At 42.2% G+C, this 27,992-nt stretch overlaps 1 protein-coding gene across 5 annotated transcripts; it reads right to left on the reverse strand.

Moving 5' to 3' along the window:
* Positions 1-4,428: 4,428 nt before the first annotated feature.
* On the reverse strand, positions 4,429-26,832 carry USP44 (ubiquitin specific peptidase 44). 5 transcript variants are annotated; one of them, XM_075497308.1, is made up of 6 exons: positions 26,719-26,832; positions 19,414-20,928; positions 7,822-8,020; positions 7,235-7,343; positions 6,230-6,435; positions 4,429-5,834 (listed from the first exon to the last, which is right to left on the reverse strand). In XM_075497308.1, the coding sequence occupies exons 2-6, from the start codon at positions 20,845-20,847 to the stop codon at positions 5,632-5,634; spliced, it is 2,151 nt and encodes a 716-aa protein (XP_075353423.1). In that variant the 5' UTR covers positions 20,848-20,928; positions 26,719-26,832; the 3' UTR covers positions 4,429-5,631. The 5 variants fall into 5 exon arrangements, with proteins under 5 accessions (XP_075353423.1, XP_075353430.1, XP_075353411.1 ...); XM_075497315.1 differs by having other exon boundaries at positions 19,414-20,922; positions 26,719-26,798; XM_075497296.1 differs by lacking the exon at positions 26,719-26,832 and adding an exon at positions 26,393-26,487.
* Positions 26,833-27,992: the final 1,160 nt, after the last annotated feature.

Below are 27,992 nucleotides of genomic sequence, written 5' to 3' on the forward strand. Positions count from 1 at the left end.
TCAGACTCCAGCTTGTGAAATAACAAAGCAGTTCTAGCACTAGCTTTGTGGAAGCTGCTGTGTAGCAACCTGCCTTGCAAGGGAGCAGGCATTTTAAGTATAACTAACTTTTTGAAGAGGAGGCTGAAGACAGGCTGAGAGAGTTGGGGTTGTTCAGCCTGGGGAAGAGAAGGCTCCAGGGACACCTTACAGCAGCCTTCCAGTACCTGAAGGGGGCCTACAAGAAAGCTGGAGAGGGACTTTATACAAGGGCATGTAGTGATAGGACAAGGGGTAATGGCTTTAAACTGAAAGAGGGGAGATTTAGATTAGATGTGAGGAAGAAATTCTTCGCTATGGGGGTGGTGAGGCACTGGAACAGGTTGCCCAGAGAAGCTGTGGATGCCCCCTCCCTGGAAGAGTTCAAGGCCAGGTTGGATGGGGCTTTGAGCAACCTGATCTAGTGGAAGGTGTCCCTGCCCATGGCGGGGGGGTTGGCACTAGATGATCTTTAAGGTCCCTTCCAACCCAAACCATTCTGTGATTCTATGAAATAGGGCACCTGGGGAGGGAGATAAAGTTGCTGTTACAGTGAGGAAAGGGCTGTTGTGTCTTCCAACTTCATTGTGTTATGTTACCTTCAGCAAATCAAAGTAGTATTACATAAAAGTACAAAACCAGTAAGATGGTATCATGGAAACTTAATGATGTGATGTGTAAACATGACTGGAATTTGTTCATTTGATTTTTACAGGTGGTGTTTGGAGGTAGAGGAACTTTGCCAAATCCTACTTATTTCAAATATTTTTCTTACAGGAAGGAAGAAGAGAGGTAGGCTTTTTATAGTTAATCATTTGCCAGCATCTTGCACTTCCAACTTGTTCGTACTCGGCATTCTGTGGAACATCAATCAGCTGCCCATAAACAAAGGTGGGCAGTATATTTTCTTAAGTCCATTCACAAGATAAAGTTTCTGCCAAATGGTTTTTTATGAAGGTGTGTTTAGAGATAAAGACCATGTAACTTGAGAACAGCATAGCATGCTTTGAAACGATGTTATTTTTATATGAATTTTTTCAATGGTATGTTTTTTTTCTACATGGATTCAGGAGGCAGTTCTGTTTTTACAAATTGAAATGTACATTGAAATTTAAATTTACATTTAAAGTAAATGAGAAAATAATTAGACAACTGACTCTTTCGGGATTTTTGATTTGTGTTTTTGTCGTGGCAGCTACCCAACTCGTGTAAATAAGGTTGAAAGTCATAGATTTTTGGCTTTGCTTTTATACTGATGCTGACTTCTCTCTTGTTTTGCAAAGCTACAGTGCTTTAAAAAAAAACAGCTATGTAGACTAGTCAGCAGTTAAGATGAAGAGTAAGGCTTTTGCCTAGTTGTCTTTGAGCTTTAGATGCCTGCTTCCACAGCTTTTGAAGTTAACATTTTTTTCTTAATAAGGCTAAATCTCTGAATCTCTTAAATTGGAGAGAGCTGTATAGAAGCCTTATTTACCACTAAAGTGAAGGCACATAATCCCACTGCATGCTGTCTGGATGCATATATCTATTACCAGCTGGGCCTGGAAAATGGTATTCTTTTCAGTTTAAGAATGGGCTAATTTGACCAGCATGATGTGTCAGAGTGCACTCTTGGCAAGTTTGCGGATGATACAAAGCAGGGAGGAGTGGCTGGTAGACCAGCTGGGGGCACTGCCACCCAGAGGGAGCGGGACAGGCTGGGGAAGTGGGCCAACAGGAACCTCATGCAGCTCAAGGAAGGGAAATGCCACGTCCTGCACCTGGGCAGGAATGACCCCAGGCACCGGTACAGGCGGGGAAGCAGCTCCCCTCAGAAGGGACTGGGGGACAAGCTGACCATGAGCCACCAACGTGCTCTTGCGGCAAAGCAGGCCAACAGCCTCCGGGGCTGCATTAGGCAGAGCATCGCCAGCAGGTCGAGGGAGGGGATCCCTTCCCTCTCCGCAGCCCTGGTGAGACACAGCTGAAGTGCTGGGTCCGGGGCTGCATTTCCCAGTACAAGATACAGACTGGGACTTCAGACTGATGATGAAAGGCCTTGGAGCATCTGACATACAAGGAGAGGCTGAGAGAGCTGGGAGTGTTCAGCCTGGAGAAGGGAAGCTCAGGGTGGGTTTTATCCTTGCGTATATACACCTGATGGGGGGGAGTGGAGAAGACTGAGCCAGGCTCTTTGCAGTGCCAGTGACAGGACAAGAGGAAAGAGGCACAGACTGAAACACAGGAGGTTCTGTTTAGCCATAAGAAGAAACTGTTTCTACTGTGAGGATGGTCAAGCACTGACACAGGCTGCCATGAGAGGTTGTGGTGTCTCCATGCTTGGTGCTGTTGAAAACCTGACTGCACACAGCCCTGAGCAACCTGTTCTAGTTGACCCTGTCTTGAGCGGAGTTGGACTCGACAATCTCCAGAGGCCCCTTCCACATTTCAGTCAACAATTTTGTGCACTCTCCTTGAATGTACTTGGTAGGTGACTACGGTGCAGTAGCACTTCCCTTGTGTATCTACCTGGGGAAAAAATTCAGCCTCTCTCCTGAAGGGCTGAGGAAGGGAGTCAGCAAGTGAACTAAAAAATGCATGTAAAACTGTAATTACTGGTAATGTTTCTACCTGGAGCGATAGTCTGTGTGCATGTTCACACTGTGGTTGGCTGCCAAATTACTACTCATGGAGCGTTACCGTGTGTGTGAGGTGGTCCTGAACCCTTCATTAAAAATAATTACTACACAATTGCTTTACCAAGTTCCTACAAGCACTGATAGCTTGTGCAATGAGAGGAAATTCAGCAAGGGCAGCATATGGAGCTCTAGGTAACCAGGTAGCAGGTATCTGGGCTGGAGACAGCTCAGCAAGGTTGCAGTGGAGCAGAATCTTCAACTTGAACCTGTTTTTCTGAATGCAGATTAAAATGAAGGTGGAGAGGAGAGGAGAGAAGGGTTATGGCTTCTTGAGATGCTTTCACACGATTAGTCTTTCATGCAAGGAACTTGGCTACCAGACCAGCTCCCTGTTGATAAAGGAGGGAGCTCTGGAACCATCAGGTGAGTTTGCCTGGGTCTCTTCTGTTGTTAGGTGGAGTGGTCTGTTACTATACCCCTGTTGCTGATACAGGTCCTGGACCGTTAGCTTTACAGCTCTGCAGAACTCCTGCAAGTGAGTTGTGGAACCCTGACCCCAGGAACAGCTGCTGCTAAAACGGGTGTGTGGCCTTTGGTTTCCTCAGGCCTACAGCATGATGGAGGCTTCTGCACTGGCTATGGTATTGCTGCTGATTTTGTCACTAGTCCTGAACCTTGCCACTTCCTTGGGTCCAGTTAGAGCTCTATTTTAAACACTTACTTGAGCGAAGCAAGGCAGCATATAAGCACATTGACTTATGCTGTGCTTAAGCCTTATTCTAGATAAAGGGTGCAGAGATAGATAGTTATGAACCAGCAAGTATTAAGAACCAAAGCAGAAATTGTTGAGAACTGCACCTGACTTAGCTCATCCTTATGCTGGACTGCAGCAATCATCTCTCTCCCCTTCCCACTGCTTGGATTATTACTATTGCTCTATGTTTGAGTGTGTCCTTTCTCCTTCCCTTCTCTTCTTCTACCCCAGAGAGCACCAATGGGAAGAAAGCAGAATTTGCTTTCACTAAGCTAATGCTGTCTTTTAGAGAAAGCCTTGAGACTTAGTAATGCTTGCTACGGTGAGAGGAAATGCAGGGGAACAGCCTAGGCAATCCTTCTAGAAAAGACTGCAGAGTAAGATTCTTTCTAAGGGACTTGAGTATGTGCTTAATACTGATGATTGAGGCTAATGAACTCCCAGCCTCCTATCGCTCTCTATGAGTCCCAGGACAGACTCTTCCATTAATACTTCAGTCTCTTATGACCCCTACATGTCTGGTTGAGATGCTCTTGGGGGAAGAAAAAGTATCAAAATTCTGAAAGGAAATTAGCACAACTTTCCCCTTCCTTTCTCTTCCCCTGAACTACCTATCAGTAGAAAGAAGCTTTTAAACTACATTCATTTCCTCACCAGAAAGGACAGCAGAGAAGGACAGTATTTGAAAGACTGCACAGCCATAATGAGTAGATTTGTCAGATCATCTCACTTCAGTAGGTGGCCCTTGGCTTAAAAAGAAAAGGACCAAACTGCTTTTGCACCCTTAATTAGGATGAGCACAAGGTGAAGAAAGTTTGAGATCTGAGGCCATTATGTGCTCACTATAATATGGCATCTTTCAGAAAACATTGAAATGGTAGGGAAAGTCATGAATAAAACCAGCTGTTAAATCAGTGACAGATGGCCGCAGCAGTCTTATAGATAATGCCGTAACCCACGTTAGACAAAGTTTAAAAATAATTTAAAAAAATTGTAATGCTACTGTAGGAACTAATTCCAGTACACACATGGTTTTCTGTCCACATCAAGGCATTTTATTGAGGTATAAATTTTGCAGAAGATGAGGTAACAATTTGCATAGGACTTATGCAAAACAACTTCACAATTAAAATTTACTTGGCATTAACTACCGTAACGTGGAGAACGACTGATAATTCCTGCTTGTTAGATTCTCCTCAATGCACAGTTCTGTTAATGCTAGTGGTAGGACCGTGGAGAAGGTACAGCAGTTGTAGCTAATGGAACCAGTCAGATTGAAAACGCTTTCATACAAGTTTTACGGCTTCTTTTCCGTGGTTTCTATTAGAGATTACCAAAACAGACAATGCTTGCTACAATTTAAAACAAGCTTGTCCAATGCAAGAAAGGGGGTGCTAGCAACGACAGTGGGGTGGGTGAGTGTGGTTTTGTTGTTGGGTTTTTTAAAGAAAGCTTTTTAAGTTATTGGAATAAAAAGCCCCTTGTCCAAGTTAGTATTTTGAATTTGGCACATGAGTTTTAAGTTGTTAGACTTCTTAAGGCTAAAACATGGAAGTGTTGGTCAAGATACATTCTTGTGCTATTAAATGCTTCTCTTACATACTTACATAAGTACAAGCTCCATTTCCTTAATTTCAGATTAAGAAATTCTATCAATGTATCTTTAGTGTAGCTCCCCTGAAGGCTCCTTTGAAGCTTGTAAAATAATTTCACTTCAGTCATAAAGAATATACAGAAAGTTTCCTACAAAAAGTTCCGTTACTATTTGACATGTAAAACATTCCTTGCTGGTGAATGTTAATATTCTAAGACCTAGTAGCAATTCCTGCAGACAGTAAGAATCGTGATATCATTAGAACTATACTATAAAATGTACACAAGCATATATAGAAAAATTAACCAGTTGCCCATTGAAAGTCATTTTTCTAAACCAATTCAAAAAGATTATCAAAATACAAAACCAGCTTAAAAAAACAGCCTGAGGTAAGAGTTAAATGCAAATAGCAATCTTTTTCTTAAAAAAATAGCTGTATTGAAATTCTAGGTACTTAGAAAGTTACTTACTGTCAATAAAAATTTTTACTAACAATCGTAAGGAGTACTTTCACTAATACAAAAGTATATAAACATTGTACACAGATTCAAAGTAAAAAAGTACAATACTGTACTTCCATTTCATTTAAAAATATATAGTTATGACAATTCAAACTTTTACCATACACACAGTTAACTGGCTTTGGATTAGCTGCTGCTACCGTTGTCCATGGAACAGTCAGCTAATTCTGTGTGCTGCTGACTTTCAGCTGTGCTAGGACATGGTATTTTACCACGTCCATTTGCCTGAGTAAGTCGTTGGCTGTAAAACAAAATGTAAGCTTGAGCCTTGCATACTTCTTCCATAGTGCACATGTTGAGTTTCGAATCATTGCAGTGTACCCAAAATCCTGCAGTGAAGAAATACACCCAAAAAAGTCATCAGGACACTGATTTGAGGTAATTGCATTGTATTTAATAATTAATTAGTGAGTCCCATTTAACAAGTTGTGTAGAAACAGTATACTGTTTCAATTGATCTAGTATATTTGCCTCTACATTTTAAAAGCCCAGCTTAGCTTCCTCAGATTTATGAGGGTTTATAGCCAGAACACGTTTAACAAGCCAATACAAAAATTGGATTGTTTTGGTCTACAGAACTGCAATTCTCATTCCAGGCAGTTCAGCTACAAGTGACTCCCTTTTACGTTTGAGAAAAGACAGTAAGCTTAGAATTAAGTAAGCTTAGTTTAGAATTACAAACACCCCTTTCTCCCCCACTCCTTAGTTCACAGCTGGTCCCTACCTCCTTCTGAATTGTAGCAGTAGGCAGTGTAGTGCCCTGAGCCAAATCCTTTCCCGTGATGCATTACCACAGCAGACAAGTCGTAGATAAAGCAGTCAGGTAGGAGGGACTTGAGGGATTCTCTGCAGCAGTAAGGCTCCATGTTCAGCATTTGATCAAAATTAACATGTACGCCAATCTTCTCACGATGATTGCGTCCTGACCACCTGGAAAGTCAAATGAAAACTGACATTTTTTTTCAAAGAAAGAACATGGCATTCCGAATTATGTTTTAATGTAAGTTATCTTCACTGTTGTCTTTGTGCACAAAATAAATGCTAATTTGCACACTTTTTTTCTAGGCTTCCTCTTTCGCTTCTCCTTTATTTCAAAGCCTTTTAAAATGTGTCTATGGTACCTACTATTCTCATCTTCTGAAATATCCATCTTAAGATCTGTGTAATGGTTAGTGGGAAGTACTTCCCACATATTATATCTCATTGGTATTTCTCATTTATTCTATCTCATTTTCAGCTTCCTTTGTATTTGGGACAGACTCTGTACTAATGTGTGGACTAAGAGTTCACAGAGATGCAGTCTCCATTTCCTTACTCTCAGGCTAATGCATTAATGTATTTGGTTATGTGAAGGTTATGTCAGAGTTCCACTGAATACAATCTCGCTTTGTACATAGTGAATATGAGCATTTACTCTACCTGAAGATAACACAAGATTAATTTTTACCAACAGAGTTCACAGCAAGGTTAGTAGGCTTTGACTGAAAAGAAGGATGAAGTAATTTTGGTATTAAAGTAGCAAGTAGTTGGAATCAAAAAGGTCAATTCTCTCCTTACAGCTATCTTATTGATGTTTAAATTAAACAAGAAAAAGAAGTTCCTAATAACTATTTCTCATCATACTAGTAAAGGGAAATGAAACTGATGCTGAAAAACATTGATCCCAAACAATGGAAGAGCAGGACTGAACTGGTCAGTTTGCAACACTGTTTGTGGTGGTACTACTTACCTAAACCGTTTAAGGTGTAATCTGAGAACCTGAGGTAGTCGACACACCATAAGCTGCTTCTGAGCTTCTGTGAGTATAACTGGTTTAGAAGAAAACTTCCTCCGTTTTGCTGAGGCCAAACACACAGTTACACAATACAAATCTTGATAACAGCCTTGTATTTCAGTTTAAGATTTATCCACCAAATTTGTGTGGACCTAAATAGCCACTGTATATGCCTCCTTAAAAAGGATACACTCTGAGAGCCATTTTGCAAGGATTATTTTATGATGCAAGTATAAAATACTTGTGGTCACTTAGGTTAGTCACCTTAATTTAAAAAGGTGATGGGTTCTTCAGCTGGGAGTATCAGAATCCCCACTGGTGTGTGATCAGACTTTATCTAAGAGAAGCATCACACTTTAAAACATCCTTTGAACAGTTCCATCTTCTAGATGGTGAGTAATAGCTATCAAGTGACCGCACCAGGACTTCGTTTGCAACATACTTTTAAGACTTCTAGTATTTTCCTTCCATGCTTTCACAGTCAGTTTACTTTATATTTTACACAGAGAACATATGCATGAGTACATACTGCCTTTACTCACTGTTGCACTGATCACATGCATATATCTTTCCTTCCAAAGCTTCAGTTTCTGTAAACTTGGCCAGCATTTCTGTCAGCAGACATGGATACTGAGTCGACATCTCCTTGCCGTTGCAGTGATACCTCTCAGGAAACTCCAGGGACAGGTCCCAGAAAGGTTCTATGGTATTTGATTTATTGTCACAGGCAAGACATGTAACCTGTAAAACAATATTTCACCAGTTGCTTATACTCAAAAACTTACTTTGCTAAAAGCGTACCATAACATAGCTCTCAAAAAAAAAAAAAAAAAAAAAAAGAAAAATCCCTAGAGATAACTGATGCAACCAAAGACAAGACATGGTCATTTAACAAATGAAATGATACGCTTAATTTCTTTTCTCTGAAGTAACATGTCCAATACTGATATCACAAATAGGTAAGTGTTCTTATGTTTTACTGAGAAACAAAAGCAGTGTCAAAATGGTCTGTCTGGGACTGTCCAAGAGGAAAGCAGCTGGTGGAGTCTCGGGAGTCTTTTCTCCAAAAAGAAACACTCCAAAAGGAAAATTTACATGAAAGAGAGAAACTATTGTTTAGGTTAATTAAAAAAAAAAAAAAAAAAACAGCTGGGGATTTTAAAGTCATATCCTTCTTACTTTGTAAGTCTTCCAGGGAAGCCTGGATTAGGAAGCACACTTCTTCAAAGAAAAATTAACAGGTAAAAATAATTTATTTCTTCTTTCAGTAAGTAGATCCATCGTCACACTAGGGAAAGGACAAGCAGTAAGACAACATAAATAAAGTGTCAAGAAGTGAAATGAGTCAACCTGGAAAATGCAGATAATACAGCAGGGGACAATTAATTTATGATAACATTCAATATTTTGGAAAGTAAGTTAAAAGCAGTAGCTCTTCTACGCTGGAATGGCAACATATTAGGTGTTGATTTGCAATGCAGTCTTCTAGAAGCCAGCTCAAGCTGTTTATAGAAGAGCGTCACATCATTTGAGTCTTCCTCCAAAGGACCTCCACCCTTCCATGATCCATGTAGATGAGTAACTTCTATTAGCAGCTGAACCTATGCAGTAGTGGAACTCCATTTAGGCTGTAACAAGCCTAGTTCATAAAGGCTGTAAAGAAATACCAGTAAATATCAAGTGTGTGTGTGAAACTGAAGGTATGTTCACCTTGCTATGTTGAATGCAACAAAGTACAGTACAATCCTGAAGAGTAATTACCTGAATTTTCCACTGTAAATTTATTTATGGGCTTATAAATTGCAGTTGATCACTAACTGAAGCAGCTCTAACCTCACTGCTCTAGAAAAGATGCATTCTGAAAATAAGTTGAATTTTAATTGGATTGACATAGATAGCTTTCACAGAACTTCCATAGGCATCCAACATGTTCCTACCCCCTTCCCCAACAATTAAACTTTCCCACCAAAAAAATTAAAGGAACTCAAAATTTTCATTGGACTGACTGCCAAGATACTGTTTATCAGCTCAGAATAACAGCCAGGTGTGATGAGACACCACCATTCATGTTTTACAGTAAATGGAATATCAAATATTTCCTTAGGCTTGCACCACAAAGGTAAATAATTGCCAAATTAAATCTCTGTAAGTATGCTTTCTATTTATGAAAATACCACAAGTTGTCTGGAACAACTAATACAAAGACGTAGTAATAAAGGAATGAAAATCTATGAGGGATCCAAATTCTGTTATTTCACAGGCATGCCTTTGTGTTGCTGTTCTACATAAATTCAGTGTCGTTCTCTTCAGTTAGGTTAGTAAGCCTACACAAGTGTAAAAATACCCTCAGTTTTGTTCAAGAGCTCCTTTATTTTCCTCTGAAGATTTGCCGTTATGTAATTATTCACCCTGCTTTGTCTGTTATTTCATGACCGTTTATATAAGGACAGATCTGTCACCTTATGCTACTTCCTCCCTGGTGGTCTTGTGAGTAATTATTTAATGCATTCATTAGCTACAACAGCTTATACATGATCTGTGCATTAGCTACCTAATGTGCATGTGTATTTGTGTACCAGCATACATGTTTAGCAGTGGAGTTAGGAAAGCTGTTAGCTGCTTTAAGTTCTAAGAAGAAAATGCCACTGCCTTGTTCTTAGAAAACAAAACTTCGAACTTACATGGCAGAAAAGAGGAGAATCTTCTGTTTTAATTTACACTGACAGGAGCTTCTTTTGAAGTGCTAACATCTGGCAAAGTTTCAAAGCCACAAACTATTAGTAATTCAGAGCTGGAATCTGGACTTGGAGACAAAATGATATGTTTGGCCACAGTTCAAGCTAACTCCAGCATAAACACAGAATGACTAATAGATTTCTGCTGTACAAATGGGTGATTTTGTCGGGCCAAAAGTTTATTTAATTGACAAGTTACTTAAGAATTTGTTGCACGTGAATGCACACTGAAGATTGACGGGCTCAGGATGAAGTACATACGTGAACTCAGTACAGATAATTTTAACAAGTTAAATTTATTGTGTAATGTTAACAATCTAAGTTATTTTACAATCCTCTTTCCAAACTAGTTAATAAGTACTATCCCAAAGAAAAAAAATAATCGATCCAGCTTCCAGTTTTTGCCTCTCAAAAAAAACAAAAAAAAGATAAACTGATGCCATAGTGCTGCTTCTCATCTTGTCATGCAACTGTGCGCAAAGCTGATTTGTGTTGACAAAATCCTGTACTGATACAGAGCTGCACTTATTTCCTCAAATGCAAGACACTCCTCCTCACCATGACGCTGCAGCAGAGTTAAACTCTTCAGAGTTATCTGCGTACTTGCCAACAGCCAAGTAACCTGGTGTATTTGGATAAGCATACACCCAATCATATCAGCCGCAGTGTGCTAACTGCTCCTGTACACACTCTCACTCAATGGTAAATGAGAGGTAAGTCAGGGCTGGAACAAAGGCTGGAATTATTTTTCTTAGCCAGGCCTGAGCTTACAAATTGGATTACTCAACAAGTAGGAGGATCCCTACCCTTCTGTGGAATCCATCTGCACTGGCCTGTCCATCAGCACGGGCTTCACAACACTCCCATCACTTCTCTCTCTGTCCTAAACGGGACTCCTTTATCTTGCACTCCACTAGCATTCGCACAGTACAACCCAGATTTTCTTTTTTCATGAAAAGCACTGAAATTGTATTGACTGCTCAAAAGTTGAACAAGATGTGAGTTTGTTTTAAAAAACAAAACAAAAAAACCCCAGACGTGAACTCAAAGGGCTGGCAAAAACTTTATGTATTTGTCCAATGTAATTGTTTATGGTATGAGTATGCACAACAGTAATAGGGAAGTGAGTCTGCTCTAGCAATCTGGTTAGTGATGTGTATCTTTTTATGACTATATTTTACAAATTCAGAGTTTGATTTCACCTCCTCATTATATTCCATAATTGCTATTTTAAGGAGCCCGAATGCTGTCATTTGTAACAAAGGTACATGAGAAGTTTACATTAGAGCAAAGAAAGTAAATTACTGGTTTTAGCTAGTCTGAAAACTCTACCTTATGTTCTGCCCTGACCACACTCTCATGCCTTGAAACAGGGGTACTATATACAATTGTTTGGTTAAAGCTCAGTATTCAATCATGGGCCAAAGGCCAGGCTGAAAAGAGCTGGATCAAATTGCTTGATTCAAGCTAAGCATGGAGGCCACTCAGACAAGCATCATTGTGTCCACAATAATTTGATGGACAGCCACTGCCCCGCATGGCATTCAGCCTAAATGCAGCCAAAGAGAATAGTTAACATATTGCTGCAGAAGAAGCCATCTTCAACTGTTTTGCCTATGTTCCCTGTACTTGCATGGGAGAAAGACAACTGTTACCATCTCTGCTCTAATTCTTTTTTGTTTTTTTAAGAACAGCAAGATGACCAGTCCCATTTCTGTGCTTTCACTACTAAAGTTTTCACTATATGAGACGTACGTACAAAGAGTAGTAATTGAATTTTTCCACAGCGAAGTAATCAAAGTAGAAGGGGATTTCTAGGATACTGCTATAATATGGAATTCCACATGACAGTCCACACTGTATTTCTTCAGTTATAAAAAAACCTGAACTTTGTAGTGTTGAGCATACAGCATCATCAAAATGATCTGTATCTATTTAACAGAATAACATAAGCATAACCACAGCGAACCGTGGTCAGTGATTCAATGGCCTCCTATAGATTAACTTAAAACGTCACCTTTGTCTAGTCAGAAAGCAACTTGACAACCATTTTGTGATTCCGGCTACACATAAAAGCACAGAGACTCATATCGGAATATAGAAATCAGTACAGACGTCATGGATTGGTTTAAGTGCAAATCCTCCTATTACCTACCTGAAGTTCTCATAGTTTTTAATAGTCTATTCAGTGGGAGACTTAATACCCAGCACTGCACGAGTCACCCTCAGCGTCCTTCCCCAAACTTTAACTCACAGCATACTACCCAAAACTGCAGGGCTTCAAACAACCCAACGATTGCACATTTCCCCTACTCTCAGCCAGTCTGTCCTGAAATGCGCCAGTTGAGCAAGTAAATGGCGCAAGACTTGCAAGGAGAGGCACTGCCTTTTCAAACTTTAAAGATAGTTTATATACTATGTTGGTTAGAACCTACTTCACTTGCTGGGTCTTGGCATAGTCATGTCTGAGCACTGCACGCTGTTATTCTGCCATGCTGAGCAGGGCCGGGGGGAGGCATTTTGCTCAGATTCCATCTTAAACACTATCAGGAAATAATCAAACCGTTTGGGGTTTTTTTTCGTATGCCTAGAGATACCAAAAGCTAGTTCTTACTAGGCATTGCTATAATAAATGGTGAATTATTGGGAAAAAAACCTCACAGCCCAAGATAGGTTTGTCCAAAGAAGAAATGGTAACTAATCACAACTTTGCTGTAGAGGAAACTCATTACTAAATTGGCATAGCCACTGCTCTTCACTGTCACTGCTATGTTTGGTGTTGCTGCAACAGAAATCTAGTCAAAGAGCTTTTACCTAAGGCACCAGATTCAAAAGCACTGGAATCCTCACAAGAGACTTTCAAAACCCACTCCAAATAGTTTCTAAAGGGTTCCTCACCACTCCAAAAAGATGCTAAAATGACATTGGCTAGGTATTTCTTTGATCACTTACATTAAATTTGAATTTACTCAACAGCACTCTATAAAGAAATCATCAACAACTACTTACTGCTTTGCAACATGCGCCAGTTCAGTAAAACACTACATTCACAATTCAAAATTATTTTCTTCCTTGAATTAGGAAGCTTTCACATAAATCAGCACAAACCTTATTTTTCCCCCCGCCTTACTGGGTCTTTTTTAGCCACAAAAAGTACTGATCGCCCTTCTCCTTCCGCCTGCCTTGAATTAGAAGTCATCCCTGATTAAACTGTAAGAATAGAGGGAGCTGGCTGATGATATTGCAAGGCCATTCTTCATCTTTGAAAGGTCATGGCAATCAGGGGAGGACAGGAAGAAAGCAAGTGACACTCCTGTCTTCAAGGAGGAGGATCTGGGGAACTACAAGCCAGTCAGCATCACCTTGATCTCTGGAAAGGCTGATGGAACAAAACCTGGAAACCATTTCCAAAGGTATTAAGAATAAGATGATGATTGGGAGCAGGCACCATGGATTTATGATGGGAAAATCATGCTTGACCAACCGGATAGCCTTCTTCCTACAGTGAGATGAATGGTACAGATAACCAGTGGATGAGTGGAAAATAGTGGATACTGTTTATCTTGACTTCAGTGAGGCTTTCAACACTGTATCCCATAACATTCTCACAGAAAAAAATGAAGCACAGGCTAGATAAATGGATAGCAAGGTGGACTGAAAACTGAATGACCTGCCAGGTTCAGTGGGTTGTGGTCAGCAACATGAAATGCTGCTGGAGCCTAACCACTAGTGGTGTATCCCTGGGGTCGATACTGGAGCCAATTCTTTTAAACTCCTGGCAAGTTTGCAGATGAGACAAACCTAGGCAGAGTGGCTGATACACCAGAGGGTCTTGCTGCCATCCACAGGGACCTGGACAGGCTGGGGAAGTGGGCCAACAGGAACCTCATGCAGCTCAAGGAAGGGAAATGCCACGTCCTGCACCTGGGCAGGAATGACCCCAGGCACCGGTACAGGCGGGGAAGCAGCTCCCCTCAGAAGGGACTGGGGGACAAGCTGACCATGAGCCACCAACGTGCTCTTGCGGCAAAGCAGGCCAACAGCCTCCGGGGCTGCATTAGGCAGAGCATCGCCAGCAGGTCGAGGGAGGGGATCCCTGCCCTCTCCGCAGCCCTGGTGAGACACAGCTGAAGTGCTGGGTCCGGGGCTGCATTTCCCAGTACAAGATACAGACTGGGACTTCAGACTGATGATGAAAGGCCTTGGAGCATCTGACATACAAGGAGAGGCTGAGAGAGCTGGGAGTGTTCAGCCTGGAGAAGGGAAGCTCAGGGTGGGTTTTATCCTTGCGTATATACACCTGATGGGGGGGAGTGGAGAAGACTGAGCCAGGCTCTTCGCAGTGCCAGTGACAGGACAAGAGGAAACAGGCACAGACTGAAACACAGGAGGTTCTGTTTAAAAGCCATAAGAAGAAACTGTTTCTACTGTGAGGATGGTCAAGCACTGACACAGGCTGCCATGAGAGGTTGTGGTGTCTCCATGCTTGGTGCTGTTGAAAACCTGACTGCACACAGCCCTGAGCAACCTGTTCTAGTTGACCCTGTCTTGAGCAGAGTTGGACAAGATCATTTCCAGAGGTACTTTCCACCCTCAACAATTCTGTGTGTGCACGCATGTGTGTATGTGCATGCGCACAAGTGCACGTGAACTTAACTGTCAGGAAGTTATCATAAAAATGAAGAATGAAAGCCAAGCAACTGAGGGAAGACACACAATGTTTGGTAACAAAAAAAAGTTTTCTAAAATAATAATTTGATCTTTAGTGACTATTTTGACAAGTTATTTTGTTATTATTAGATTCAAATATACCTTTACATCTCTTCACACACAAAATTAAGAATACTAAGAAATTCAATAATCTGAATTATTATTTTGGCATTATTTAAGAGTAGGTTAAAATATTTAGAATCATCCTGTCTGGCTTACAGAAAAGGCATTTTTTCCTGGTAATTCTCATGACAAGAGGCTTATTTTAAACTTTAGGACGTTTTTAAGGTTTTGCCAACACAGTGGTAGAAGTTTTACCAACGTAGTGGCCAAAAAGCACAAGATATATCAAACATCCAGTATCTCTTTTCCTTAGTAACTACTGCTTCTTACTTCCAGAAAGCTTCGTACTATATGGGTTGAACTAGGGGACAGTTACATTGGGCAATTCATTTGGAATGTGTATATGCTATACTCCAATGTCAAGAGTGCCTGCAAATCAGCTGTATCAGAAACACATTTCTATTCTTTCACCATTTTTGATGTCTTGATAGTCTTGACTCAGACTTTTTGTGAATATTAAAATCTTCAAAAATACGATCTAAGATGGCCCTCTAACTTTCAAGCAATCAAAACCTGTGTACTCAACGTTATCAGGAGGGTAAACCAATTTAGTTAAAAAGCTGAAATTCAAGAGGTAAAAGCTGTGTCTACACATAAGATTTTGCCAGCATAAATATCTGCAAATTTCCTAGATCTGCTAGGCTAGCTTCCGAGATCAGCTAGATTATCTAGATCAGCTTTCACAAATACTTCATACTAGTTTCCCTGTCTCCCTTACCCCTGGTATAAATCATCCTGACAAAAATTTTAATACTGGTATAACTACACACACCAGAGTTTCTGCTAGTATGATTTCTGTGGACACTTGGGACACAATTTTCCCAAAGCAGTGCTGAAAATATAAATTTACTTTGGAAGCTAAAATCTGCTATTTCAATTTCTGGATTTTTAAAAATAGACCTGCCCACTTCCTTGCTTAATATGGACAAAGTTGGAAATAAAGATACTTTAAAAATTGTTGCATACTGTGCTATTTAGCTGGGACCATTTTAAAAAATACAAGCCAAAACACTCGAGACAGACGGTAGCTAACCTACTTGAGCTCTTGAAGTGTACTTCAAAGATCTGTGTATCAGTATGAGTCAGTTTACCACTGGCACATAACTTCATACTGCAGTACTTCCTTCTTTCCCACTGAAGCATCGAGGACAGAAGACAGTGGGTACCTTCCACAAGAGTACAAGCACTGAGGGACTGAAAACAACTGGGATTTTAATAGACATACTGGCATCTGCTTACAGTCCAATTGGGCTGAGAGGGATGAGCCACTGTTCCAGCAGATCTGCCTCTGAAAGCATAGGTTTACAAGACACAGACTCCTTCACCCAACAAGTGCTATAGCACAACTTTCTCCAGGCAGTCACTGGAGGAAGACTAGCCTGTGACAAAGGAAAGAATAGAGAGGAAGGGGTTTGTAAGAGAGGAAGGGGTTTGTAGCTCTATATCCTATCTTTACTTCCCTTAGATGTATTGGGTGTTGAAGTCTCACAATCTGTACTGCAGAGTAAGAAGCTGTAATCCTAAAAAGGATATTGGAATAAAAAAAAAAAAGAAAGAAGAGGCAATGCACTCATGCTGTTCCTGGAGTTACTCATTACCTAGTTTAGTATTCCGTAAAATACTAAAAGATTTCAAGTAGTAGATAAGGAAGACTTACTTTAAATCAGCTGAGAACATAAAACAGAAACAACTAACTCATACAAAAGCTGCAGTTGTTTTGACATCACGTAAAGCTTTTGCTAGTTATCACAAAGTAATCTGCATAAAATCTCACACACCCAATTTTCTCCTTTCTTAATCTTACATTCTAAATTCTGTTGCAGTGCTGAACCAGGCAGTCATTTCCATAGCAAGAAACTGATGGCAAACTCAGGATTATGACATCCCTTCAAGTTAAAACAGAACAGGTAGAAGAAGAGGGAGAATGTTTTACTGCACATGTGAAAGTAATGTGAAACCTAAGTAAACATACAGCTTATCTGCATTGTAAGTGATCTTCTGTGTACTGTATCAAGAGTAGTTCATAGTATTCCTGAGGTTTGAAGGTCAAGAAGATTGACTTCACTGCACTTGAGTATCTCACAGAATCAAATATCTTTAATATTTTTAGTACAAAGGGATAGTAAATATAGTAACTTTTTAGTGATCCTAAACCAGAAGGCAACTGCTGCATAGAAACAAGCTTCTCAGTTCCCCTTACTTCACTGAATTAAGATGTAGTTTATAAAATACTCTAGACTAAAATTCCATCCTATTTTCAATTAATGCAGCAGGCTATGGCTCCAACTATCTTCTAGAGAGAAATTGTAATACTGTTACAGCTTGAGGTAAAGTTAAGCATACAAGGACAAAGCATACACTCCTTGCTTTTAAGAGCTAACATTGTCAAAGATGTGGTGATATAGCAAGAAGTCTTGCATATTTTTCTTCAGCCCTGCATGAATGTTTTTGTGTCTTTTTAACTTCATTATAGCAGTTTGTGCCATTTCTGACAAACGCCTAGTGAAATCATGATGCAGGACTCTTATTGAGGAAAGTAACTGCCTAATAGAGTTTTTAAAGCTCATCCTTCCATGTGCAAATACCAGGCTCTGCATCATTAAGATGACCTGAAGAAATTTTATCAAGGAGGAAATGTAAATCTTCAGGGGTTACCTTTTGCTTTTAATATTTATCATGTTCAAAAGTGCTAGTGAAGACTAAACTGGAACAAAGGAGTGGCAGAAGACAAAGGGAACATTAGGAGGTCAAGTGTTGGACACTGCCTTTGGGACTGCCTAATGAGCCAAGGAGAAATTACTACAGGTAACAGCCTCAATACTCTTTTCCTTGCTCCTCTCACTTGAGGCATTCTGAAGTTCATCAAGGCTGTATTTTGTACACAGACGTTGACCAGCAGCAGTAAAAGAGCTGTGTGTTGTAGTCACAGAAGTCACAGGATAGCTCAAAACTGTTTAATTCCCTTTCAGTCTTACTCAATGACACTTGAGTGAATTCTCACTATTCCCCTCCCTGGTTTCAGGAAGGTGGGAGGGCTTCTAGCCACAAGCCTCTTCACATAACAAAGCTAAAAACATGTAAAAGAAGTGGTACTGCTGAAACAATGCTTAGTACCTTCAGAGTCTTGAAAAATCTTCCAAACAATGAGTCCTGTTAGAAGGCTTGGAATGCAACCATGTATTGTCAGTATACTTAAGTGATTACTTTGTTTTACTAACAAAGTTACTATTTTGGAGACGAATGTGATTTTCAAATAGAAAGGTTTAATGACATAATATACTAGACACTTACATTAGCACAACCCTGACACAAGATACATTAACTACCCCAAGGAAAGGAAGTATGCCAACAGAAATGTTCTTACACTGGGCCAAACGGAAGGTAGAGGATGATTTGGTTTTATTAGTAGATACAACAGTTTCTAGTAGTTATGCAAAACCTAAGATGACCTAAAAGCTAACATATGCTGCAAACAATCCTAATTTTAAAAGTCCTGTTATCTTATTATAAAGTTTACAGATATCATAGTAGTAAACAATCCTACTTTAGTAAAAAACCACTTGGATTTCTAGCTTCCCATACTAAAACATTAAACCATCAATGAAATAGTCAGAATAATCAGAACACATTTTTGTTAATTTGTGTTAAACCTCTACTCCTTTACACAACATATCCATTAAATGCTTCTGCACTCCCTCAGTAACATTCTGCACTCCCTCAGTAACATGTGCATGCATAATAAAGACCAATTCCAGGGAGCCAAGACTTTCTCAACCTCTGTTCTGCTGCAATGTGGTTAGTTTTTAGATTAATTCAACACAACCCAGCATTTATTTGTTCAGTCAGGTCTCAGACGTTTGTACACACACACATAATATATTATTATGTGGATATGCATATGGGCATATGCATAATAGTAAGTGGACACATCGAAGTACTTAAGAGGAAGCAGAGAAGGAGAAAAAAGGAGAGTAGTCAGGCAGAAAAAAGGAAAACAACGGCTGCCTCCACGCCACAGATTTGGCTCCTGTGTTGACGGAACCTTCTATATCTTTCTGTTGTAACAGAAAAGTAGTATTCCTGTACATAGCATCATGACAGGCAATTACTCTGTAGTAATGAATCTCAAATTCAAGCTATTTACTGAAATAGTTCCCTGCTTGGCATCCATTACCTAATCAGTTTCCACTTCGACGAGATTAACACCTTCCTTAACACCTTTTATCTAGTATCACTATAGTGATATGCTAGATGCTTAAAATAGTAAATTCTTTATTCCTGCAAATTAGTTTGTGCTTAATAGCAAAGTCAGATATTTCTCAGTAGCTGCAAAGGTGTGCTTTAAAATACCAAATTTAACACTTTTATGTTTATCAGGTGACTCTTCTATTGAAAGTTTTAGGAGTACTCAAATGACCTTTCTTCTGAAATTGTGTGTATTATATCCTCCCCATCCCTCCTCAGTAGTTATAAATGTATTAACCTTTGAAGTATGCCCACCACTGACCAGTATAAATCCGTAACTACAAATCATTACACACCTTAAAAAAAAATTATAAAACATACCTGACTTAATAGCTGTCCATGAAAAATGTTGTTAACCACATTCAAAACCTGTTTTATAAGTTTTCTTTGAGAAGCAGGGATGAGAGCTGGGTATCTGGTCCCTGTAGTCTCCAGTTCCTGCTGCACTTTATCCAAAAGTTCACAGAGAAATTCCTGAGCATCTTGTTGGGCATATCCTCTGAAGGCTGGAATTAGTCTCCACACAGAATGAAGCATGGCAAAAGGAGACACCAGCGCCCATTTACCAGACCACATAACTTGGAACAGAGTATGCAGCTCATGACAGAGAGAAATATGCTTTGAACTGGGCTCCCTGGGCTGAATAAGTTCCATATTTCTGCTTTTTGATGCTCCTCCACTTAATCCAGAGGATAAACTAGGCCGCCTCACAGAAGACGATCCCTTTACTTTCTCTTGGTTCTCATTCACATGTAATGTTGAGGCAGCTATTGACAGGTGTTTAGTTGAAGATCTGGTTTTACCATTGCTTGCTGTTGCCAGCAGTTCCTGAGTTTGGTTGAGATCAAGCTTTAAAAAGCATTCTCTAAAAATAAGTAAGTGACTTAATACCTGCAGGATAGAATTCATATAGCATGTATTTCCCAGGTTTCTCAGTCCTGTTACCCCAGGAGTCACCGTGGGCCTTCGTTTAATTGGAGAGTCACTTATTTTTTTCAATCTTACTTCATCTGAGGTATACGTTTTTTTCAACTCTGCCACAGATTCCATGTTCTGTGATGTTTTTTGCAGGCAGGGTGCTGTTTCTGAGGACATTCTAATCTGATTTTGTAAACGACTGCTCTTTCTTGGAGGCATCTTTTCCATCTCTGCTTTCAACTCACGCTTTCGTTCTTGTCTTCTCTTCCTAGCTTTGTCCCTTCTTTCCTCTGCTTCTTCCCGACGCCTTTCTTCTTCCAAAATCTTTTTTCCAGTAGGTGTCAACTCAAGCCATGATCTGAATATTTTGCCCAGGAGCGCACGCCGTCGGTGCCAGAGAGCTGTGAACATGCGATCTTCATTCCGAAGCAAGGCTTGGGCACCACCATGTGAAAGGTAAGAATCATCACTTGTACCCATAGAACGCAAAGTCCTCCCACTTCGAGTAGTGCACTCATAGTTTTGACTCTTGATTGCACTTAATGTGCTTCGCAACAGTTTTAAATCACCAGTTGCGTTATCATTAAGAACATAATCATCGCAGAGATAACAGAAAACATACAGCTCATTTACTTCCAGTGCCACTGGGTGACTGCTTTCCTGAAAGTGCTTTAGTGCATGTTCTTCAATGTATCTTCCACACGCCACGTGTGAGCAGCTGAGGCACGCCCACACAGATTCGGTAGTATTGCAGTCCATGCAATGCCATTTCTGAGGATTGAGAATGGAGTGATCTTGGGCCAGTCGCAGACGTCCTATGTGCTTACACTTATCCATTGTTAAAACTGAAATTGCAGAGATACGCTGGCAAAACACATCATCCAAACTATTTTCTGTCCATGATATTTCAATCTGCAACTAAAAAAAAAAGAAGTTGTAAGTCACAGTTCATAAATACCCAACTGTATCACTTTTACAGGTGTCAGTGTACCAAACTCATACTTGAGGTTAAGATCATGATCTCAATCCAACTAAGTCCCACCAAACATACAAAGGCAGGCAGTCATGTGGAGCCACAATCAACATCAGGAACAGCAGTTTGACAGAATACCACTGTTTATATTCCCAGTACCTTCTGGCTCAGGCCTGAGGTATACTAGCTACACTTTAGCTTGGGCCTGTTTTTTTCAAAGGAGCACTGATTTAGTTAAGACAGTTACAGAGTTTGGATACAAACATAACTCAAAATGGGACAGGTTGCCCAGAGAAGCTGTGGATGCCCCATTATTGGAAGCGTTCATGGTCAGGCTGGATGGGGCTTTGAACAACCTGATCTAGTTGCAGATGCCCGTGGCAGGGGGCTTGGACTAGATGACCTTTGAAGGTCCCTCCCAACCCAAATAATTCCGTGACTCTGATTCTAAAATGCTCCTATTAATTCTATTCCTAAGCATACAGGTGCAGAAGTGCAAAGTTCACTTAAATTTATTATGTTTATACAGTGCCAACAGTTCAGATAAATGAGGCTTTATACAATTCAAACCCTTAATTAAACCGCACCTTTAATTAAATCACTGCTCCTTTGTGCTCAGGCAAGCCCATTATACCAGTGCTTTCTACAATAATGTATCTTCAATAAGTACATTTTAACATGTCATCCTAACACCTCTAAAAGAAAAAGTGTGACCTGGAAAAGCAGAACTTGATTTCTTCGTAAGTCAGAAGTACCATCAGATATCTACCTCAGTTGCTGCAAACTTCATAGAAAAACTGCATTTTGAACAGATCTTTCTAATCCATCTCTTCAAAAAAATAATTTAAAAAATTGGCTAGTGTTGGCTTACATTCTTTAATAAGTTTATGTGGTAGCATGTATTTGTTCAAAGCTGATGTATTTGCTTTCTCCTATAAGGTGCATTTACAAACAGGCAGGCTCTGACTAACAAAATTAAAGAGACAGTGATTCATTCTTTCTTTAAGCTTTTACCATCTTTCTTTCGACCATCTCTAGTTGAGAGAGATCATCTAGAGACAAACAATGCGTCAGGAAGTGATTACATTTGATCTGGGGTGTTCATGCCCATGATGTCACTGACTAGAAGCGCTAAATAGCACACAGCACCAGCATCATTATGCACAGTACTTGCCAGATGAAACGGTTAATTCATCTGAGGAGTACCAAGGGTTTGTCAAATATCCAGGCTATGCCAAGAGAGACAAGTTATGCCATTACAAATGCATGCACACTGTGGACCTGGCCTAGACTGTGCAATATCAAGGTCCAGGATTCTATGTTTTACAGATAAGCAAACCATGCAACAAAAATACTGAGTGATTTAGACAACTCTGGATAGAACCCAAAAGATTATGTTCCAGCTATTATCCTTGAACATGCTAGTATTTCTCCATTTTTACAGTTCTGAAATACACAAGAATAGGTTACTCAATTTAGAACAGATGTCTAGGCTAGAATAAGCATTAGATTGAGGGAACCCTAACATACAATGACATGACACCACTAAGGAAGGGAAACAGGTAAAAAGTTGCAGCTGGATAGGAAAGAAGCTTTAATTCTCATCTGGTACTTAAATAAAAACTGTAGTTAAAAGTTTTAACAAAAAATGACTTTGGTTAACTGGCCCATGGCTAGTGCCTTTTTAAGTGTTACAATACAGACACCAGCATCAGAGCTATAATAACTCTCTAAGTCCACAGCCAGCATCCAGCATTGGATGTGTTTTGTAGGTCTCATCCTGTAATACAAAAAAGGTTGAGCCAGCTCTAGTGAAACTAATAAAGTGAACACAGTTTTACACACCCATATTAATCATCATCATCATTCAATTTATTTAAGAGTTGTCTCCAGTCCATACGAACCGCACCAAGGAATTTCAGGCGCCGTGACCTCTGGGTACCCGTTCAGTAATTCCCAGATTAAGTACCAGCCATAGTGTATGACCGGAGGTCGAGATCCCATGTGCGCTGTGGTCAACAGATCACAAAAATAATGGCTTGCTGAACTTTTTCAGGTTGCTAGCATCCATAACTTTCATTCCTTCTAAAAGGCAGTCTATTCACAGGCTGCTAATGAGATTCTTTTACAAATAGTTGTGCATACTAAGTTTGCTTTTTATACTGTCTTTATAAATAAGACCACTAGTGCTATCGCATCTCTTCTCCTAGTCTGACAACCTGTTTTCCCCAACAAAGCTGAGCTTTTCTAACACTCATAAAATTCACATAAATTTCAGAGTTGGACTATGTATGTTAATTCTTCCTGCAATATTAAAGTAATATCTATGTAAAGTGTGCTGCAAGAATTAAATACGGTAGACAGGATTTTAAGAGACAAGACTCATCTTTGTGTTTTTGGGCTAACAGAAATAGATTCTCCTGCATAACATATTAGTAACGGTCCTTTCCAGCAGGCCAGAAAAGAACAGTAAACCCTGCCTTCCCACAGGGCTGTCACATACAGCAATGCTGTCAGTCAGTCATCAGACAGGTCGACCCTTTCTGGTTTTGTTAAAGTCACGGTGCAAACACTGTGCCTTATTTTTTCCTTCTTTTTAATATTATACGGTCAGAAAATTCGGTTTTCTCCATTTTAAAAACATCAGCAAGAGTGAAACTACTTACATGCCTCAACGTAAGCAGATATTGGACCGAGGACAAAAGCAGTCCGCTGATTTCAGGATGACCACTGTGTAAACCAGGGTTGCACAATCAAGCTCTTCATGCAAAAGCAAGGCAATTCTACGAAAGCGCAAGATCAGCGCCTCGAAGAGCAAACCCTAAAGCCCCAGCTCCCCCACCAGCAACCAAGCCAGCATGACATTTTCCCACCTACGTCGATGTGTGGAGAAAGGAGATGGGGGTGGAAGGGGGGAGGGGGAGGAAACATCTTGGCATGGGAGAAGTCTTTCTGTGAAGCAAACGTGAAGAAATCAAAATGCAGAGTTTGGTCGAAAAGACAGAAATATCTGAAAAGAGTGTGAAAAAGCTGAAAGTACAAAACTGAGACCAAGAAAACTCAGCTGAATGTCAGGCAGCACACTGACAGCATGAAGGTTTTAAGATGTGGAGCTGAAGTACTGAGACTACACCAAGTCACAAAATTTTAAAACTTTACCTTAGAACCAAGACGTGGCAAGATAGAATAGCTCAGGGAAAAACAGGAGTGAAGTGACAGATAATGGTGGAAGAAACCTAAAAAATACTGCATACTCATTCCCACGCCTACTAGGAAGCTGCAGCTGGAATAAAATACTACAAGCAAATGCTACGACGTTAAAATTCCCTAAAGAAAGTTATTCAGCGCTAGTTTCTGCATTCCTCTCTCCCGAGGTTCAGTTCTGTGCACACACACAAAGAAACTGTGAATTAGTTGATCAGCACTTCAGAGATCAAGCCCCCCTGTGTTCTTAGCACAGACCTGAGCTGAAGTAGTAAGCAAAATAACAAGTACTAACATACAAAATAGCACTACTGAAAGCTGAAAGCATTAAGTTGTCTGGGAAAAGAGAACTAGGCAAAAGTCTTTTCTTGCGCCAAAGTTTCACAAGAAAGAAATAAAGATAAAAGGAATAGGATATTTTTTTTAATTGAACCGTATTTCAACCTTATTGACATGCTCGTTTCTTTGGTTTCACTAAAGAATGGCTGGCAAAATGTACACTTTGGGGTAACTCATGAGCTGAAAAGTACTCGATGTCAAAAACCAACAACTTAGAAGTCAATAAAATACATGTTTTAATTCCGTTTGTATTCCATGTAAACAAGACATTAAGATTCATCTTCGCAGCTGATAAATTTTAAAATTTTAACTCTAAATATAAACAAAAGGAAATCTTTTTCCCTTAGTCACTACTTTCGTAATTAATTGCTTGGCACATAAATGAAAAAAATCAAAGTCTATCTCAAGCGTTAGACTAGAAATGCACTACATAGTTTCACTAATATGCACAGACACACACATTTAATGTAACAAAACGATTAATGGCTCGTGTGTGCCATTAATATTCTGGCTTTTAAATTAGATGACAGTTTACCAACTGATTTTCATCAGATTCAGAGTACCTGTTTAGTATCTGAAAAAAAAAAGGAATCATGGGTACCTTAACAACTGAAAGTTTTAGATAACAAGTATGCTAACTAGAAGGCAGATATACTGCTTTACTGCTTTCTTAAACAATTTTCCTTTTTTTTTTTAAAGAAAACAACCCAACCAAAGATCGATGTGCATAACTTCAACCTGCACGACAGTCCTGCAGGCATAACAGTAAGACTTAAAAATCAAAGCAGCACTTCAAAAGGCAGTTTTGTAAATTATTTCCCATTTTTAACAGTACAGCCTTTGACAAGAACCCCCCCCCAGCCTCCTTTCTTCGGAGCCATACAGATTTAACTTTTTTCCTCTTCTTTTTTCGCCAGCTAAGGAATGTATACATATACAGTATGCTGCCTGGAAGTAGCCATTTACACCAGGACACCAGACACCGCTACAGCACTACATTCAATGTCTCTCATTGCAAATAACGGCGCATTTCCTGCAGTTGAGAGTTCAAGGTAAACAAACAGTTCAGCCTGAAGCACTTCCACAGAAGCATGAAAAACACAGCATTTCTTACTAGTCTGGATTTACACTTGACAGTTCTTCCCATTTAGAAAAACAGGCATCTCTGACTGCTCTGACAGCTCCTCGGACAACGCCTGGCTCCTGTTCTGACAGCCCTTGCAAGCAAAGACACTCCAGATAAGTTCACCCACGGCTCGAGGTCCAGCGCTTCCCAGCGCCCCGCGACATGGCGCGACTCTTCGCCGCTCGCCCACGACAAGCGGCACGTACGAGAGCCGAGCGGCAGCCCGGCTACCCGCCCCGCGGCTCACCGCCACCCTCTCCTCCTTCTCCTCCTCCCCTCGGTCTCCCTCACCTCGACGCCTTTCCGACCCCTCCGGGACGCGTGAGGGGACCGGGCCCCACGCAGGGGCCCGGCGGGCTCCCCGCCACACACCGAGCGCGGCGGGGAGGCGGCAGGACGCCTCCTGCCCGCGGCCGGCGGGGGACGACGGTCCCGGGGGCCCCGCTCCCCCGCCAGAGCCGTCGGCACGGCCGCAGCCCCCTCGCTCCCACCCCGGCGGCTCCCCCGGCCCCACGCCGTGCCCGGCTCGCCCCCGCGGCAACGAGCGCCAACTCCTCTGGTGCCCCTCCGCGGGCACCGCGCCGCCGCTACCGCCCCTCGCCGGGGGAAAGGAAAGGGTGCCGCCGCCCCCCGCTCCCCTCCGCCGGGCACCTGCCCCCCGCTGGGCTCCGGCCGGCCGCCCCCGGGCGGCGGGGTCGCAGAGCCGCCGTCCCGCTCCCGCCGGCCGCCCCCGCACGCACCCGTCACCCGCCGCTGCCGCCATCTTGGGCGCCCCGCGCCGCAGCCTCCTCGGAGCGGCCCCTCGGCGACGTCAGCGCCGCGCGGAGGCCGCCCCCCCACCCCACGCCCCCCCCGCCCGCCGCGGGGATCCCCGCTCCCGCCGCGCCCGCCTCCCCTCAGCCGCGGCCGCCCGCCCACGGGCGGGGAGCGGGCGTCGGGGGGGGCCCGCGGGGAAGCAAGCGGCGTCGAGCCCGCGGGGGAGCGCCGGTAGGCACCCACCTCGCTCACCCACCCACACCCCCGCCCCGGGCCGGGCCGGGCCGGGCCGCCGCCGCCCCGCACCCACCTGCCGAGCGCGGGGCGGGAAGCGCCGATCGCCATGTGCCGGCGGCGGGTCTGTCACCAGATTTGTAGTGGCAACCGAAGTCCTTCCCACGTCTCCTCCCACCTCCCCCGGCCTCCCCCGCACGCCGCCGCCGCCGCTGGCCCGCGGCCGGGCCGAGCGGGCCGGTCCCGCGGGCCTGGGTGCAGGAAGGCGGGCGGGGAGCGGCGGGGCCGCTGCCCTGGTAGGGGGGCTTAGGCGGGCGGGGCGGGCGTTGGGAGCCGGTTCCAGAGGCACCGAGGAGCTGCTTCTGCCCCCGGCCTGTGCCCGCAGGGCACCTGTTTTCCTTGAGGCGGGTCTGTACCCAACCGGGAAGAAGAGGGGTCGCGGGTCTCCCCGCAGTGGGTTTCCTTATTTTCCTTCCTGCGTTTCACTCGTGTTTTGTCTTCGGTGGCATCGTCCTTGTTCGGGCAGCGTAAGACCTCTGTTTGCGTTTCCCCACGCGGGCTACGCACAGCGCTGCACCCCTGGTCTCGCCCGGCAGCACCCCGGGCTCGCAGGTGCTGCCAGGAGCCACTTGTGGCCTCGCCGTTGCCTGGGCTCTGTGTGCTGAGACGTGGCCGTCAAACACACTCTACAGGGCATCTCAGCCGGTGAAACTCCTTCACGTCTCCCTGTGCGTATTGTTTGTGGAACCTTCTGCAAGGCAGCTCACACGGAAAAAAAAAAAAAAGCTCTTATAAGGCTCCTGTTACCCATCCATCGAGTACTTTTTCAGTCTCGGGTTTCATTACAGAACCTTAAATAGGCAAAACCTTGTAAACTCACATCCTGCAGATGTCCTATTTTGTAAACTTGAAGTGTCTTTACACTGGTCCTTTTAACACTAAAGTTTCTGAAATGCAGCCAGCTCTTTTTAGCTGCTTTGCAGTTCTGCTTGTCCTGAGTTGAGTTCTGAGCTCTGCCTGAGCTCTTCCCCGGGATGTACTGGGCAGCTGTGCACAGGCTGCCTGTGTTTGGGGCAAGAGGCATCTGGTGAAAACTCCCCCCTGACTGGGCTGATGTCGTTCTTTGCATCCATGCTCAAGCAAGTTGGCTTTTGATTTATAAGAACCTGCCCAGAAAGATGGTGCACGGTGCTGCCAGCGATTGCAGAACGTGTTTGTGGCGTTCGTGCTGCTTCTTAGCCGTGATAAACAAGCACGAGCACTTCAGATCTCCCCTCTCGTTTTGGATCCATTATGCGTCAGGATGTTTTCATGACGGCATCAAAATGTTGCACATCTGTTTCTGTGTTT

Source organism: Mycteria americana, chromosome 1 (genome assembly GCF_035582795.1).
Source record: "Mycteria americana isolate JAX WOST 10 ecotype Jacksonville Zoo and Gardens chromosome 1, USCA_MyAme_1.0, whole genome shotgun sequence".
NCBI classification, from domain to species: domain Eukaryota; kingdom Metazoa; phylum Chordata; class Aves; order Ciconiiformes; family Ciconiidae; genus Mycteria; species Mycteria americana.

Coding starts and splice junctions, on each gene's coding strand:
- USP44 (XM_075497308.1), bottom strand. CDS start 20,847: ATGGATAAGTGTAAGCACATAGGACGTCTGCGACTGGCCCAAGATCAC. Junction 8,021..19,413: donor ATGGACAGCTATTAAGTCAG/GTATGTTTTATA, acceptor ATTGTTTTACAG/GTTACATGTCTTGCCTGTGA. Junction 7,344..7,821: donor TGCATGTGATCAGTGCAACA/GTGAGTAAAGGC, acceptor GTTTGGCCTCAG/CAAAACGGAGGAAGTTTTCT.